General features: G+C 36.3%; 1 protein-coding gene across 1 annotated transcript; it reads right to left on the reverse strand.

Moving 5' to 3' along the window:
• Positions 1 to 113: 113 nt before the first annotated feature.
• Positions 114 to 10,227, reverse strand: LOC137490985 (uncharacterized). Its single transcript, XM_068220015.2, has 3 exons — positions 10,153 to 10,227; positions 9,283 to 9,434; positions 114 to 2,936 (listed from the first exon to the last, which is right to left on the reverse strand). Exons 2-3 carry the CDS (start codon positions 9,365 to 9,367, stop codon positions 2,068 to 2,070), a joined length of 954 nt encoding a protein of 317 aa, XP_068076116.1. The 5' UTR covers positions 9,368 to 9,434; positions 10,153 to 10,227; the 3' UTR covers positions 114 to 2,067.
• Between the last annotated feature and the right edge of the window lie 8,709 nt (positions 10,228 to 18,936).

The following is an 18,936-nucleotide window of genomic DNA, read 5'->3' on the forward strand; positions in this document are numbered from 1 at the left end:
TTTTCTTTAAATTAATACCTTTTATGGAGTGCTATACAAAAAGGTATTTCTGTATATACATTAAAGTTACATATACATTACACCAAAGTAAAAACTGAAACAAATGTAAGAAAAAGATTGATCCCCCTTTTTATTAAGTGCTTTAACTAATTTATTTCAATATAGTTACTGTGTATATTGTGACACATGATACAATTTAGTGAATATTACTTTTTACATTGCACTTTTGATTGGTTAATCGAATTAAACTTTAATTACACCTTTATCCACCCCTAAACCTATCCATACCCCCAAACCTGTCTCCACCTTAGCTGTATTTCACCTTCAGAGTATCAGAATTGTTCTAAAAGACATTATGAACACCGTAAGTACAATGTATTTACTTTTTTGATATATAGATATCAAAACATTTTGGTACATTAATATCAGTGTGTATGGGAGCGCTATTTCTATGCTGGTACATGTGTCGACACAATACCGGAAACCATCCCATGTGTTTCTTAAGCTGCCCCGAATGAGTGAAACTCTAGGGTTGGGTATCGTTTGGTTTTTCGATACCGGTGCTAAATTGCTACTTTTAAAACGATACTGGTGCCAAAACGGTGCCTGAATCGACACTTTTTAGCCACAAAATGATGGTGGACGACTCTTCAAAAATATTTTATTTGACAAATTATTTTTAAAAAATTATTTTAATAGAACAATATAATTACAGTTTAAAGTAAACATCAGTTAATATTGTATTACATTAATACATTTCCTTTGATCATTTGTTGGTAAGCATGAATTTAAAATTTGCATTATGAAATTACATTAGCTTACTATTAACCTGTGGGGGGCGGGCAGGGGCCACATACTTTTAGGAGCACATTTAAACATATATATCACAAAATACTTAAAACATTTTTGGAAGTCATTTATTTTCATGCATCACTCTGCAGTCTTCATAAACAAGATAATTAAATAACTTACTCAAAATAATCTTCCTTGTTCATTTATTTGACAAGCAACGTTGTACTGATGAAGGAGAACACATTTCTAACATTCAAGTACATCATGGCACATTGCTGCACCTGTAAACTTTAACAGGCCTACAGTTGAAGTTGTTTTATTTTGCTCTCCCATTCATTTAAAATATTCTTTCTGAAAACTTTTACAGTGTTTCCTAAAACATAATTATTCTGGAGTCAAAATAAGTCCTATTTCCTATTGTTTATTTCATGAATAAAAGCTGACTGATTTTAAATTCAAGACTGCATTTCCTAATGTTAAATTATGTACACTAGATTTCTGATTAATAATGGTCTCTGCATAGCAGAGGACTTCCTATATTAAGAGTTAAAATCGCTATTGAAAACAGAAGTCTAATATCATCAACAGTGGACATTTTGATAGTGTTTCACAACATGAACATAACTGAAGTTTAATTTTTTTATTCCCTGTGTCAATTTGGGCATCAACTTCTGACGAGTGCGGGGAGCTGATGCGCGCAGCGCCGTCACAGAGATAGCATAGTGCCAAGAAAACAGAGGGAGCGAGCATAAGCGAGTGCCGGAGGGAGCTAAAGCACGCGAGAGAGGCTCTGCCTTTGAGCCCCCAAATGTGTCATTAAGTTTGACATGTTTCCCCCTTACACACACTTTTGTAAAGACAGTTGCTGTGTAAGAATCCTTGCTTGTAAAATACGCTTTAGAATGCTTAGTTTAAGCAAATTGGATGAACGTGATCACGCATGTTGATCTGAAGAGTGTCTCTCTCGCTCACCGAAAACCACTGGTTCCAGGCTAAATGCTCTGTACTCTGAACGTTGCGTGCATCTGTTCCCTGGCGACAATAACAATCGCCTGATATCACCTGTCGGTATTCCTCAAAGTTGTTTAGAATTAAATGTTTAGTGATGCTGTGACGCAACGCCTATATGTGCCTTTTTTCATGCACCCCTCACGTCCATCCCACAGCACCGAAATTCATACACTGATTTAATACCGGTACATACCAGTTACCAAGGTACCGGTGCTATAATGGCACCGGGTTTCGGTACCCAACACTAGTACACACTTATCATGTCTACAGTTTATCTCCAGCGTGAATCCTCTGATGTTTTTTCAGGGTTCCTAAATGAGTAAACCTTTTACTGCAGTGTGAACACTTGTACGGTTTATCTCCAGTGTGAATCCTCTGGTGCCGTTTCAATTCTGCAGCTGTAATAAAAGTCTTCTCACACTCCAAGCACACATACTCTTTTACACTAGTGTGAATCTTCATGTGGTTTTTAAGGTGTGATGATGTGCTGAAACTCTTCCCACACTGAGGGCATGTGAATGGTTTCTCTCCAGTGTGGATCCTCATGTGTTGATTAAGGGATGTTGATAGGCTGAAACTCTTCCCACACTGAGTGCAAGTGAATGGTTTTTCTCCGGTATGGATCCTCATGTGTTTATTAAGGGATGATGAGCAGCTAAAACTCTTCCCACACTGAGTGCATGTGAAAGGTTTTTCTCCAGTGTGGATCTTCATGTGTCTATAAAGCGACGATGATTTGCTAAAACTCTTCCCACACTGAGGGCATGTTAATGGTTTCTCTCCAGTGTGGATCCTCATGTGTAGATTAAGGAATGATGAGTGGTTGAAACTCTTCCCACAATGAGTGCAAGTGAATGGTTTTTCTCCGGTGTGGATCTTCATGTGTCTATAAAGCGATGATGATTTGCTAAAACTCTTCCCACACTGAGTGCATGTGAATGGTTTCTCTCCAGTGTGGATCCTCATGTGAGTCTTTAATTTGCTTTTGCTTGCCAAACTCTTGTCACACGGAGTGCAGGTAAAACAACTCTTGTCTCTCACTTTTAACACACAATCAGTCTCTAAATGAGTTTTGTCCTCAATTTTGACATGATGTTCCTCCTCTTTACTCTCCTCGTAGTCTTTAATTAGGTCTGAAATAAAAATAAGTTTACTTTTTAGTAAATCATTAAAACTCAGTGAAAAGGAAGTGAAAACATTGGCTACACAAATCTTAATTTTGATGCACATTAAATGTAAAGACATAGCAGATCATATTTAGATTGATCTTGTCATATTTACCTCCTGGTGTCCATTACACACAAACACATTTAAGCGGATTCTTATATGATTATTCCCAGATTAATTTTGGTCATATTGATGGGACAAAAATTTGAAAGCTGTAAATGGCCAGTTTCTATTTGTATATATTCGTAATCACAACAAAACAGTTTGTTTTTGTAAAACTTGTAAAGCAGATATGGAATGCTTTTTCATTCTGTGCCTGACTGGTAAACCTGTTAAAAAAAGCAACTGAATCTCTGCTAATATTTGCCTCATAGACATATATGACACATGTATTATATCTGCATAAAGCTTTAAATCTGCACCTTTAAATGAGAAATGTTCTAGAGGTATGTAATCTGTAACAAATGCAATGCAGAAATCTAACACTTAACTGTTTCAGATCATCAAACAAATGTAAATATTAGTCAAAGATAACACAATTAAACACATTGTGCAGTTTTTAAATCAAGTTTTTATTCTTAAATTGAAGACAAAATACTGAACTACACAGACTTGTGTGAAAAAAAAATTCCCATTAGAACAACTTTAATTTATCACACCTGCTTCAAGTTCTCTAGCCACACCCAGACCTGAATACTACCACACGTTCGCAATCAAGAAATCACCTAAATAGGACCTGTCTGACAAAGTGAAGTAGACCAAAAAAAGCCTCAAAGCTAGATATCATGCCAAAATCTAAAGACCTTTAAACACAAATGAGAAAGAAAATACCTGTGTCACAAGTAAAAAAAAAAAAAAAAAGAGTGAGCTCAAATGCAAGTCTTTATTGAGAAGCGAGTCTTGGAAAAAGCAAAAGTCAAAGTAAACACCAGGTCGGGTGAGCGCTGAGGAAGTGCCGTAGGAAAAAACAACCAGACACTCACTCACTGGTGGTCTTGGAAACATACAGGGTGAGTAACAAAATAATATGCACAGAAATGATCGATAACATACTGACAAACATGAAGGGAAATGATGTGGTATAAACAGGAAAAAAGGGAAACGAGAGCTTCTGTGACTGCAAATAAAAGCAGATGACAAGAGATAATCTGTAATACAGATCAAAGCCCCTTTCACACAGTGATATCGGTAAATATGCAGAAAATTTCCGGAACGACTTTACCGGTATATTCAAAATAGCGCTGTTCACACAGGCGAGGACGTTACGGAAATTTTCCAGAAAAGACCGTTCACACATCCATTCCAAAATACCGGTAAATTCTGACATCATTTACCACAAATGAGCCTTAAACGGCTGCGCTTGTATTTGTAAACATTTGACTACATTACAAACTCTGTGGATGATCAGTATTGTGAACAACTTCGAAGAAAACATATGGAGGATCACTTTGGCATGTCGAGATGTTCATAATATGTGCGTGTGCTGGCGCTCACAGGCTGTTTCACAGGCACACGCTATGCGTGAAGGTAAACAAACAGCGGCTTATCATAAGCATCTCATCGGTGATTATTTACACAGTTGGCATTAAGAAGAACATATAAACATTATCTGACTAACTAACTAAACGCGTCTGACTGTTCTGATTGGCTCAAGCAGACGTCTCACGTCAGCACGTTCTAGACGTGCACGCGTTCTTTCCGGCAATCTTCCTTCTGCATTCACACAGCGCAGCATTCCGGCATATTACCGGGAATGTTACAACTTCTCTTTCTGGAAAATAGCCAGAACGAATTTACCGGTATTTTCAAAAAGGACCTGTTCACACATACAACCTTTCCAGAAAATTGCCGGTAATTTTCCGGAAAGGTCTGCATGTGTGAAAGGGGCTCAAGAGAAGAGAGCCAAAGAGTAAGGTATCAAAGGAGGATGTCACATCAAAGATTCAAGAGTTACCACTCAGTGGGTTATGTCACAAGAGTCGCGTCACTTTATTGTGGCTTTGAGGCTCAATGGGATTCTAATTACTGGCCAAAGTTATATAAAATTACACTTTATTACAATATATATGTTAAATATAAATAATTATAATATGCATTATATAATATTAAATTAAATTACATGGGGGCCATGGGGGGTGGTTCGTTCGAACAACCCGAAACCCCCTGGCTACGGGCATGGCACAGTGATCTGTGTCATTACAATGGCTTTTCCCACAGCTGGTGGAGAACACGAGAGTTCGGTTTGAGTTCAGTGTAGAGCATACATTTTCATTGTTTTCACTGTAAAATCCTCACCGCGTGCGCAGATTTAGGAGACATTTATGCAGAAAGCATCTTTGCACCTAAAAACGTCAAACGCAGCACCAGGAACAGATTAAAACAGTTGTTATGTGAACTCTAAGTTAAAAAGTCTGCAATGCTTTCCCTGCCTTTGTGCTCTACTTATTGGCTCACTGCTCTACAACTGAATGTAAATGATTGGTTAATATCAGCTGTCAATCACTCAGTCAATGCCTTCTGCCTTCAGATGATAGGAGCTACAACTGCGAAAATGTGAAGCGCTGAAGATGAGAGAATGAAAATAACATACAGATTTACCAAAAGTTATTAATAATGGCGCATCTTATTAGTGATCATGTGCTGAATGTTAATCCACCATTTACACTTTTACAAGAGTGGATAAAAGACTTCTAGTGGCTTCAAGTCCGCCGGTAACAGTGTTTGGCACTGAATCTACACATTTAAGTGCGAGAGGTGCTGTATAATCCTTCATTTAATCCTCACGATGCTGTCAGCCCTGCAAGCGGCAGCTATATGTAACATTTAACACTGCTCATGAAAAGACTGTTATTGCTATTAAGATGAAATGCAAATATTAAGTTATATATCAATATAAATGTGGGACGGGGTGATGGATCGTGATGCCGGCTCAGCATCGTGAAGTTTGTCGGCCATCGGCAATGGACAATGGCATCTAAAAAAAAAATACAATTGATCAGCTACACTCAACATCATCTTCCGAAGAGCTTCATAAGAAAATACTTATTCTGCAAGCGGAATGACTCCTTGAGGATCTCCACATAAGATCACGCCAGATTCATTAGGAACATGGTGAATGAGCTGGCAGGTTATTGTGTTACCAACTGAAACAATCCTCAGCAGCTGGTGTTATAGCAGCAGTTAGTAAGGATGATGGTAGTATTATTACTGATCAACAGGGTATTAGTGATCAATTTAAAAACTTCTATAAAACTCTTTACAGCTCTGAGGTAAACTAAATTGAACGTATTGAGAGCTTTAATTATTTAGAATTACCATCCCTCTGTGATTCAGATCAGTTGACAAAAGAAGGAATTTTAACACCTTCTGAAATTGAAAATACAATAAAAAAAAAATAAAATCAGAAAAGCACCAGGCCCTGATGGCTTCCCGGCTGAGTTTTATAAGAAGTTTTGTGCCAAGTTAACACCCCTGTTGTGCAAGGTATTCGCTAAAGCTCTTGTTTCGGAATCACTCCCCCCTTCATGACATCGGCTGTTATAACAGTACTTCTTCAAAAGGGTAAGGATCCACTTAAATGTAAATCTTATCGTCAGATCAGCTTACTCTGCTGTATAAAATCCTTGCTAAAGTGCTGGCAATCAGAGTGGAGTCAGTCATGAGAAAGAGAATTCACCCAGATCAAACTGGTTTTATTGTTGGGAGACAGTTTTCTTACAACCTTCGTTGCTTATTTAATATTATTTATTTACCTAAAAATAATACCAATCCAGAGGACTTAATTACTTTAGATGCCCATAATGCATTTGAAAGAATAGAGTATATTCATTTACAGTGCTTAAAAATTTGGTTTTGACCCTGGACCAAATGGCTTGTTTCCACTGACTGGTACAGTTTGGTACAGTTCGGGTCGGTACAGGTCACCTTTACCAGGCTTGCGTTTCCACTACCAAGCGTACCCTTTTGGTGGGCGTGGTGTATGACAAAGTTTCAGTCGACGTCATTTTCGCTCAAGAAAATGTCTACAGTAAAGCTGCACAGGTCGTTCACATATCATATGAAAAGCACTTCTCATAAAACAGATGCTTTACACACATAAATACTTGTGTATAAATGTTTATTACTAACTTTTCTATGAACATTAGTTGATTTTAACTGCAGATCAATGACGGTGCGAAATAGCCTACTGTAACGTCTGTAATTATATAAAGTAAAAAAATAAATGAAGATATATGAACACATACAGACCCTTACAGTCTCCGATATGTTACCAACTACAGAAGAACTACACAAAGCAGACATTTCATCCTTAATTAGGTTCAAAACAACACAAAGTATAGCCAGGGCCGGAGCAAGCTGAACTGCCGCTCTAGGCAGAGGATGATCATGCCGCCCTCAACCCCAATGTGATAATGAAAGTGACCGGTTATGAAAATGAAGTGAGGTGTCGCAGACCTCTTTTTCAGCACACTATGCGCGGATATAACTGAGGACGCACGGTTGCTGAAGGAGGGAGGGAGGGAGGTGTCGCGGACACTGCGCTCTCTATTCTGCCGCCCTATGCGTGGATGTAACTGAGGAAGTGCGGGTGTCGCGGACCTCAATTCTGCAGCCCTATGTGCGGATATATCTGAGGACGCGGGTGGTAAGGGAGGTGTCGCAGATGCCGCCCTCTCTATACTGCCGCCCTAGGCAGCCGCCTAGGTCGCCTCTATAGAGGCGCCGGCCCTGAGTATAGCCTACTGTCAGAGTAAACCTCTCATCTGTGTCTGTAATCTTCAGCAGCACGTAGCCTCTGTTAGAGTCATTCCATCATTCCCAGTTCATATTAGTCCAAAAGGTGACAATAAAGATTAAGACAAGGCAGTTTGTTCATATTTGCTGAAGAAATAACATGCTCCTTGGCTTCGCCTTTTTTCCGCACTCCACTCCCGCGTTTGTCCTTTTCTTTCTGAATGTGTCACAGAATGTGTCCTGCGTTTGTCAGCTTCTCACAGGATGGGGTTTCCAAAGCTTGTCAATTATCAAGCGCGTATATTATTATCAGCTCAAGAAGTTTGTTATTTCAGATAGAGACGCGCGGCGAGCACAAGGAAGAAAGCGAAACCACTCAGGCTTCAGACTGGCTCGTAAAAAACTATGCGGCACAGGGTAAATCCGCTCTTCTCCATGGCTTTGTGGCTGTTTATCAAGATGACGACAGGGTTTGTTTGAGCCCGGATCGACCATGGCTGCATATGTATATAATTCTGCTGTAATCTCTCGCTGTGTATTTCAAACATGGCAGGTCCGTTATTTAGATTCTGGCTTGTTGTGTCTACGAATGACGTATCTCTGTAAACCAATAGTGTTCAGCTGCGCATCTAGCTCCGCCTTTAAGGGCCTACTCACACTATGCCATCCGTACCGTGCCCAGGCCCCTTTCCCGGATCGTTTGAGAAGTGTGAGTGCGCTGAATCGGGCTCAAGCACGGTTCACTTGGCCGGCCCTGGCCCGGTTGGAAGAGGTGTGCCTGAGCGTTGTTCACTTGGGCTTTGGCGCGGTACGCTTGTGTGTGAGTGCAAAACGTGCCAAAGCCCAAAACTGAAAGCGAGACGTGACTTTTAAGGGACTGTTTCATATGGATTTATTAATCATTCTTACTGTTCAGTGAACGCAAACTGCTGTAGTTTATTAAAGAAGAGAACTCCTCATAGCACGACAGCTGCGCGGCTTCAGCAGACCTCCTCATTCCTGCAGCACGAGAGCTTTATGATTGTTTATGAGCGCCAAAAGTGGCGGATCTGTTCGGCGAAATATCTGACTGCGTGTCACCGCATCCCTAAGGACTGTTTGGCGAAATATTTGACTGCATGTCACTGCATAACAAACGACTGAAACGATATAACTAGAGAAATCTCCACTGTGCTGCTGAGAGAGCGCTTCTCACTAAACAGCGCAGCAGTGATGACGTAAGCGTGCCGAGGCCCGTTTGTGGTGTGAGTGCGGGCCGTCGGGGCAGACAGGAGGGGGGACAAGCGTGCTTTGGCCCGGTTCGAGGCAACTTTACCTAGTGTGAGTACGGCCTTAGTGTTTTGGGACCCTTTCGAAAGGGTGCCAAAAAAGTGGTATGGTACGGTTTGGTTCTGTACGCCTTTTAACAGTGGAAACGGCCATAAAAGCGTACCAAACCGAACCACTTAGTGGAAACGGTCCAAAAGAGCTTGATTAACATGGTAAACAATATAGAGACTTCTAAATGAATGAATGTGCGAATATAAAACCAACTTTACCTCTATATGACTGAGTTGGTGTTTGAGAATGAAAACCAACCTGTTTGTTCCTGCAGATCTTCCTGTTTGACTGTGAATGTTTCTTCAATCTTCACATCTTCACTCTCCTCTTTAAAAAACGCCATCTTTATAACAGTGTGGAGATCAGTCGCTTCAGCAGGATTTTTTTCTCTGTGTTTTGGACAATTTATCCTGTTTAAAATAAACAAAAACAATAAAAATGTCCTGTTTAAAATAAATAAAAAATTTACAGAAATAAAATAACCTCTTCAACACTTGCTTCAACAGTTACAAAAACGAAATCAGGTATGTCCGAGCATAGAGGTAAAGTTGGTTTTATATTCGCACATTTAGACTTTTCTATTAATAATATAACTTCATAAAAGTATTATTTGCAAACTCTAAATAGCAAAATCATATTAGCAGCCAATGATTATCAAAGTACGGCATTGTTCACAGTCCAATAAACAATGTTGTTTAGAAGTCATACTTGCATGCTAATTCAAATCGAATATTCAAAGTAACATGGTGAACAATATAGAGACTTATAAATGAACGAATGTGCGAATATAAAACCAACTTCACCTCTATAGTCAGAGCTATAAAGAATGAGCTGATTAAAACTAGTACTCCGTTTCTCATACATAGTGATGTATATTTAGAATGGAATGGCATCATGCTATTTAATCAATTAAACCTTCATTAAAACACCTATTACACACTGTTTCTTTGGTTTATTCAAACAATAGCCCTCAATACTGTGAGTAAAATAATACTACATAGTATAAAGTGTTCAAATAATGTTGTCAACAGCAGCATTACGCATTAACAGCATAATTTAGCGTCAGATGAAAAAAGCCTAAAACTTTAATCAATCGCTTTGTATAAGTGTAAACGCTTTAAAACAAACCTTTCTCCAGCTTAATCCAGCGCAAAAGCGGCGCGGACTTATGACGTCACACCACGCCAAAATAAAAGTCTTTTCCTTTGTTTCGCTTTTTTTGCTACTAGCTATTGCAGTCATGACTTATTGATACATTTCTCGCTCGCTTTCCACTTTCTCTCCCTCTCTCTCTCACTCACGCACACACACACACACACCATATACACATACATACATACATACATATATTCAGTATTTGGAGTTGACCTTTATTCTAAAACCTTTAAAACCTTTATTCTAAACATTTTTAAGACAATTTTAAAAAACTTGTTTAATCCACTAGGACTAAGTGTGTAAAGCAGGAAATTTAACAGGTATAACAAATAAACTGATGGGTGTTTTGAGCTGACACTTTACAGACACATTCTAGAGACACAAACTTATATTAAATGCTGAAAATGGGTAAAATAGGTCCCCTTTAAGTATAAAAGTACCCATTACTACTTCATCTTTTAGTTTTACTAGCTTGGTCATTATCACTAAAAAGTGCCTTTGATGTCCCATGATTTAACAATATTATATAGACATAATGTGCAATAAAGAAACTCTGATGTTTTGATATAATTGTTAAACCTTTACGCACGTGCAGGTAGAATTATAAGTGTTTTGAAATATGTTTTTGTAAATTTTTGCGTCATTCTTTCATTGAATGGATGTGATTTTGCCATGTCCACACACTGCAGACAACTTCAGTCTAAAATGTTGGTAAATTAGATTAAATTAAAAAGATTTGTAAATATTCTCATTATCTTTAACAGGTTGTTTAACAAAATCAATTTAATAACTTTTATTTTATTTTATTAATATTATATTAATCATTTTGCACGCGTCCTTGAAATTGCTGACCACCCTGTCATGATGGTAAATGCCCCTTTAAGACTCCTCTGATGTACTCATTGGCATCCTTCCCACCAAGCAAAGTTACGTCCAAAAGACGTCTTTTCTACGTCTCTGTCAGACGTTGAAATTACGTCCTCTGAAGAGCCAGAATGAAAGTTTTTATGACGTCTTTTCAACGTCTTTTTTGACGTCTTTTCGGCGTCTTTTCAACGTCCTTTTACAGTATTTTTGACGTCTTTTTTGTCTATTTACTTTTATTTATTTGTATATGAGAGAAAAAGGCTGAACCCCCTTATCCCTTATTAAAGCTCTCTGTCCTTACCATTTATTATTATATACTTTTGTTAATCTTTTTTTGTATTAACTTGTTTATTGTGACAACATATATGTATAATATAACGATATGTATATGTGTTTGTTTATTATTACTTATATTTCTTTTATCTATATGAATGTTCTGTATTTTGTTATTGCTTTGGCAACATTTGTTTTACAGTCATGCCAATAAAGCTCTTTGAATTTGAATTTGAGATAGATAGAGAGAGAGAGAGAGAGAGAGAGAGCAGAAATAGTATAAAGTAAAAAACATGGGAGAAATGTATCAATAAGTCATGACTGGAACAGTAATTGGCAAAAAAGCGAAACAAAATAAAGACTTTTATTTTGTCGTGACGTGTGACGTCATCATGCAGCGCCGCTTTAGCGCTGTGATTCAACTGGAGAAAGGTTTGTGTTTTTAAATGTTTAAGGATATAGCCTGTTATATATTTACGAGGCAAACACACAGAAATGCCATATACATAGTCCGATTTAATTAAAGTTTCAGTTTTTTTAATCCGATGCTAAATTATGTACCTGCTTTTGACAATAATATTTAAACCCTTTTTACAGCGTAGTACTATTTTATTATCAGTAGCCGAGGGCTATTGTTTGAAACCGAAAAGAGTGTAATAGGTGTTTTAAAGCAGGGTTTCTCAAACTTTTCTGATAAGAGGTAAAGTTGGTTTTATATTCACACATTCGTTCATTTAGCAGTCTATATATTGTTTACCATGTTACTTTGAATATTTGATCGGAATTATCATGCAAGTGTGACTTGAAAACAACATTAGCACTGTTTATTTGACTGTGAACAATGTTGTACTTTGATAGTCATTTGCTGCTATTATCATTTCGCTATTTAGAGTTTGCAGATAATACTTTAATGAAATTATATAGAAGTAAAGTTGGTTTTATATTCGGATATTAAGACATTCCCCTTAATAATATCATTTCAGAAAAGTATTTATTGCAAACTCTAAATAGGGAATTCATAATAGTGGCAAATGACTATCAAAGTACAACATTGTTCACAGTCAAATAAACAGTGTTAATGTTGTTTTCAAGTCATACTTGCATGCTAATTCCAATCAAATATTCAAAGTAACATGGTAAACAATATATAGACTGCTAAATAAACGAATGTGTGAATATAAAACCAACTTTACCTCTATTGAAATTATATCATTAAGGGGAAAGTCCGAATGTGCGAATATAAAACCAATTTTACCTCTATTTTAAAAGAAATGTTTTACCTGATTTGTTTTTGATAATTAAAAGAAACTGTTTAAGCAAGTGTTGAATAGAAGTTATTTTGTTTCTGTTCATTGTTTAATTTATTTTAAACAGGACAAAGTGTCAAAACGCAGAGGAAAACTCCTGCTGAAGAGACTGATCTCCACACTGTTATAAAGATGGCGTTTATTAAAGAGGAGAGTGAAGATGTGAAGATTGAAGAAACATTCACAGTCAAACAGATAGAGGTAAAGTTGGTTTTATATTCACACATTCGGACTTTCCCCTTAATAATATAATTTCTTTAAAGTATTATTTGCAAACTCTAAATAGTGAAATCATATTAGCACTCAATGACTATCAAAGTACAACATTGTTCAGAGTCAAATAAACAGTGTTAATGTTGTTTTCAAGTCACACTTGCATGCTAATTCCTATCGAATATTCAAAGTAACATGGTAAACAATATAGAGACTTCTAAATGAACGAATGTGGGAATATAAAACCAACTTTACCTCTATGTCAAACAGGAAGATCTGCAGGAACAAACAGGTTGGTTTTCATTCTTAAAGACCAACTCAGTCATTTGATCCTCATTCAGATATATTTTAATAATAAGAATACTAAATTAAATCCATCTTGCAGCGCTGAGTGTGCTGCCTAGAGGTAAAGTTGGTTTTATATTCGCACATTCGTTCATTTAGCTGTCTCTATATTGTTTACCATGTTACTTTGAATATTTGTTCGGAATTAGCATGCAAGTGTGGCTTGAAAACAACATTAACACTGTTTATTTGACCGTGAGCAATGTTGTACTTTGATAGTCATTGGCTGCTAATATGATTTCGCTATTAAGAGTTTGCAAATAATACTTTTATGAAATTATATTATTAAGGGGGAAGTCTGAATCTGCTAATATAAAACCAATTTTACCTCTATGTGTGCTGCCTAGTTCTCCTAAATGCACATAAGCACTCATTAAAAGACAGAATGAGTTTCTTTCGTTACTTGTTCTCATGTCTTTTGTCATTATTTTATGTATTATTAGTCTCTCATTTTCTTTACCTTCTTAAGGTTATTGCTTTTCTTGTTCTTTTGCTGTTTGTGAAGCATCCTTGGTGCTTTATAAAATAAATAAAAACAATAAATTAATAAAAGGTTTAACTAAGCTGATGATATTTGACCTACAGTATTCTCATAACAGACTTAACATTTTAGGCCTTAAAAAGTCTTAAATTTACTGAAATATTGTGCTGTATTGGGTCTTTTTTTTCTTTATTTTCCTTTGTTCATGTTTTTCTACCCAATCTGGACAAAACCAATTCAATCACCAACAATTCAACTTAATAAAACTTTCAACTTTTTATTCAAAAAGGTCTTTTTAACTCTATTTATCATAATGTTTTAATTATTTTCCTCACAATAACATTTGTTTAAACGTGCTCCATGTATTTACTGCTGTGGATATCAACCTGGACAGATTGTTGTGCATAGATTTAGTTTGTTATAGTTTTTAAAACTTTAAAAACATTTGTTCATTTTTTAGTTTTAAAAATAAATTTTATTTTGATGGGGCAAATAAAAATCTTTTCCATCTGGGCCATTTGAAAAGTTCTTTAGCCTTTAGCCCTTTATGAGTCTAAAATTTCATTCATAATGGTCTTAAAAATGTCATAAAGTCTTAAATTTAACTTTGTAAAACCTGCAGAAACTCTGGTTTAAAGTATGTCAAAAAATGTGGATGCCCCAATATTGAGCATCCTGAATGAAATGGACACTTAAATAATTAATTGTTATAAAATATTTTAGTCTCAGAATATAGACCATATTCTTCATGCACCAACAGGCGGCGCCATTGGAATCTTTTTGCTTGAGACTTTTTTAAAGAATAAATTTTTAGATCCTAAATATCAGTGTTATGCTGCTGAGGCATGGGGCAATAACTATATTCAAGGTTTACCGCAGTTTGGAAAAGTCAAGGTTATAAAACCGCCAACATTTCCTGCTGCACCGTTCCTACAGTATATGTTAGGTTTTTTTTTATGTTTTGTTTTTTAGGACAACAGTATCTCCTGCAGTAAAGACCAAAGAGGCTGTTTTCAATCGTAAAGAAATCTGTGATTCATTTCAATTATTTAGCCTGACATGTTTACTGCTCAAAAATATTTTAAAAGTGTCTCAGAAGAAAATATATTTTAGAATATCATACTGTCAGAATTAATACTTCTATTAATCAAATTCTTTCTTTTTCATCAGCTTTGAAATAACCAGATTTCTGATACATATGTTTGTGAGTTTTATTTTGCAAGTTCCCTTGAGTGCTATACCAGCATGCAGAGAGTTTTGTGTGTGTGTGTGTGGGTTTGTGTTTAATTTAATCCAAGGATCAAGTTTATGATCGGATCGAGTTTATATGTCTGTACATGTGTATGTGGGTGTATGCATGCAATAGGTTTATATATGTGCAAGTGTCATACTTGTTTTGAACATAGTATATGTTTATATGTGTATATTCATGTGTAGACATGCAAAACCCTACACTGCGCCTCATAGCCTTCTGTGTTTGGTGTCGGGAAGGTGGATGGTGAGGTGACAGGTTGACTTAAACTTTTATAAACCTATTTGATGTGTTTACGATGCTAGTCGGCATCGCTCTCTCGCACAGTTTGCAGAGCGCCGAAACAAAAAGTTTATCGGAACTTAAAAAGCCGAATGGTCCACATCAACTACTTTGTCTGCATTCTCACTTGTGGAAGCTTGTTCCTCTATATCTGTATTCAGGTCGCTCATTTTGTAGCTTTCTGTGACAGAGCAGCTTAACCAACTTCTGAGCGCTGTCATCAAGCTCATTCTGAGCACGGAAAGTCATTTAGTGACAAATGGTACAAGGTAGAAAATCTTATATATATATATATATATAGATAGATAGATAGATAGATATGATAAAACAAAACATATACACAAATGTATCGAAATATCAGAAATGGGTTTAAAAATCATATCACCGTTATTGAAAAAAAATCGTGATATATTGATATTATATTATTGTCCAGCCCTATGTTAGATATAGAGAACAAGATTAATTAAATATCACTTTTAGCAAATATAGTGAGATTAGATCCAGCGTAACTCGTAACATCAAAATGGAAAAACATTGATAAATTAACCCACTTCTCATTTACTAGTCTGTTATGAGCCATATCATACCTCTTGAGCCTCCGATCTCCTCCTGATTTGCAGTTTCTGTTTGTTTTTTGAAAATGTAATTGTCTTCCAATCTGAAAATATAATTTATTTTATAGTGTGAGTTGTTATTCGATGTGATACGAAGCTGCAAGCATGTTCTTTTGGACAGAATTTTTAACTAAGGTGTAATGTTGTCCAGATACTGGAATTTCTGAATTTATTACTTTGCTATATATTGATGTTCAATAGGCTACTATTTTTGAGATAACAACAATTGTATCAAAAATGGTACAATAAATTATTTCTTAAGTAGAAAATTATTTCTTACGTTTTTTTTTTTTTTTTTTCAGTTTTCCTCAAAATAGGTTGATGTGGGTATTGTAGCACTTTAAATGCATGTAATGCCTGTTTCATTTACACTTGAGCAGAAATTCCATATATGCCTCACAAAAGTAGCAGAACATTCCAGGAAATCCCTAATATGGATGAAGGCATCCAGCTATTGCTGTTGGATGAAAATAAGATCTGAATAAATATTAAAAGGCTTCAACTGATCATTTACACGACTGCGCCCATAAATGGTTTATATGTGTACTTCCAGCCATCTTAGGTATTTTTATAAGAAAGTCGATTTATAATTTAATGCTAACTGACGTAGCATGTTACAGTAGAATATAGCTATACAATAATATGCTAGATGCATGAACTCACTGTAATTTAACTATTACAGAAACAGATGAGAGATTTGTTTTTTATTTTAAAGCATTTTCCCAGATTATGTCAAAATAAGATGTTCCCAAATATCAGTCCGTTTGCTAAAACACAGAAAGTTTTGACCAAAATAATCCACAAAATCAACCCAGAATGGATGAAAATGACCCAACAGCACACAAGGGGAAAGGTGCACATTTCAGCCTTTATGCAGATGCTGTACAGGTATATCTCATGTTTGTGAGACAAATGTTCAGCTGTTTGTTCAACTGTTACCTCAGAACTTTTTTTTCCGATGCGTTTACCAGTCAGGCACAGAATGAACAAGTATTCCCTGTCTGCTTTACAAATTTTAGAAAAACATTTTGTTGTAATTCTGAATATATATGAATAAAAATAGGCCACTTACAGCTTTCAAATCTGTGTCTGATCAATATGACCAAAATTACTTTTATGAGAAACTCTAAAAGCTGGACTGACACAGTTTCAATTTACTATAACTTCTAAGTTAAGTGGCTTCAGCACAATTTACATTGTAAAAGCACTAGATGAAGATGAATTGAATCTGCTTAAATGTGTACACGTTAATGGACTAAACAAAATATGATCTGATTTATTTTACATTTAGGGCTGTATTTTGACGGTCCATGCGTAGAGCGCAAAACGCAGGGCGCAAACGCTTTCAGGGCGTGTCAGAACGCATTTTTGCTAACTTAAGGATGGGAAAATCCGCTTTGCGCCATCGCGCATGGTCTAAAAGGGTTGAGTTTATTTTCTTAATGAGTTATAGGTGTGTTTTGAGAATAAACCAATCAGAGTCTCATATCCCATTACCTTGAAGAGCCAGCTGCGTCACGCCATAAGCGCATTCGCTATTTACAGGATGTAAAGTACGTTCACTTTCGCTTTTTTCTCTCGTGGATATGGAAACCTTACCGCACAGACATCAATTAGCCTATAAAAAATTAATTTTGTTTGTTAAGCAAAGATTTGTTTCAAAACTATTTCTAAATTCAGTTCTAATTTCCAGCAAACGAATAAGTGAAGTTTCATAAACTAATTTCGAGAGGAGCATGTGATATGATTGTGCACCGCTGGCCACTCATCCGTAATCAGTAGTAATCCAATCAAAATGATCCTAGCTTAATATAAATGGATCACTTTCTCCTTATTGCACCTTCGTTTTGGAAGAATCCCCCCTTCCACCCCATCTCCTCCTTTTTCTCCCCTTCTAAAGAGGGAGCGATCGAGACCTACCTGATCTCGGTTCTCCTGATATGCTTCTAGACCGGGCGGGAGCCCTGGGCTTAAATATCTCTGAGCTCAGGGTTCTCTCACGGGACAGCATGCCAAACCTGCTATATGTGCCAAGCATATCTAAGTGGGAACTCTTGAAATGAGCAATAATAACAAAGTTTGGTCAAAATACTGAGTTATTTCCAAATACACCTGCTGTGCCCCATATGGTCTAAAACCTGACAGGTGGACAAATCTAAGCTTGTTTTTAATAAAACAAATATTAATATGGATATAATAAATATTGCTGCTAATAATAATAACATTATAAAAGCAAATTGAATGAACTGAAAAAGCCTCCCGAGATGAAGAAAGTATGAAGGCAGTGGTTTTTAAATTCATGTAGGCTAGAAATTATTAATTAATTATTTATATTTATATCCTATATATATCCTTGATAGTAGACAAATCTTTTTATTGAACTTTTAACAGAGCAACTCAAACATATACAAGAACAAGGTACATAAAAAAGGAAACAAATACAAGGTGAAATAATATGAATTAAAAAGAAAAAAGGTAAAAGGTACAAAAAAATAATAATAAATAAATAAATAAAATAAATAAATAAAATCAAATAAATAAATAAATAAAAATGGGTTGTGGGGGGGGGGGGGAGCACATTTCAAGTATTTGGGATAAATCTGTTCTCAAAATATGACAGGAAGGGTCTCCAAACTTTGAAGAATCTATTATTTGAGCCCTGGGTGCTATATTTGAGTTTTTCGAGCTTTAGATACGCCATGACATTTTCTACCCATTTAGTATGTGTTGGTGGTTTAGTTGACTTCCACTGCAAAAGAATAAGTCTTCGGGCCAGCAAAGTAGAGAACGCTAGTGCATTTAATTGACCTGCTGGTAGTGTAAGATTTTCAGGTGTCGCACCAAATATTGCCATTACTGGATCTGGTTGTATCTCCTTTTCACATATATAAGAGAAAGTCTCAAACACCGCAGTCCAAAATGGTCTTAGGGATGGACATGTCCAGAACATATGACCTAAGGTGGCCTCGTCTCTGTGGCACCTAGAGCATGTTGGGTCAATTTCTGGAAATATTCTGGACAATTTGCTTTTAGAAAAGTGCAGCCTATGAATTATCTTAAATTGTAATAAACCGTGTTTGACACAAATAGATGTTGAGTGAATTTGCTTAATTGTTGATTGCC

Source organism: Danio rerio, chromosome 4 (assembly GCF_049306965.1).
Source record: "Danio rerio strain Tuebingen ecotype United States chromosome 4, GRCz12tu, whole genome shotgun sequence".
NCBI classification, from domain to species: domain Eukaryota; kingdom Metazoa; phylum Chordata; class Actinopteri; order Cypriniformes; family Danionidae; genus Danio; species Danio rerio.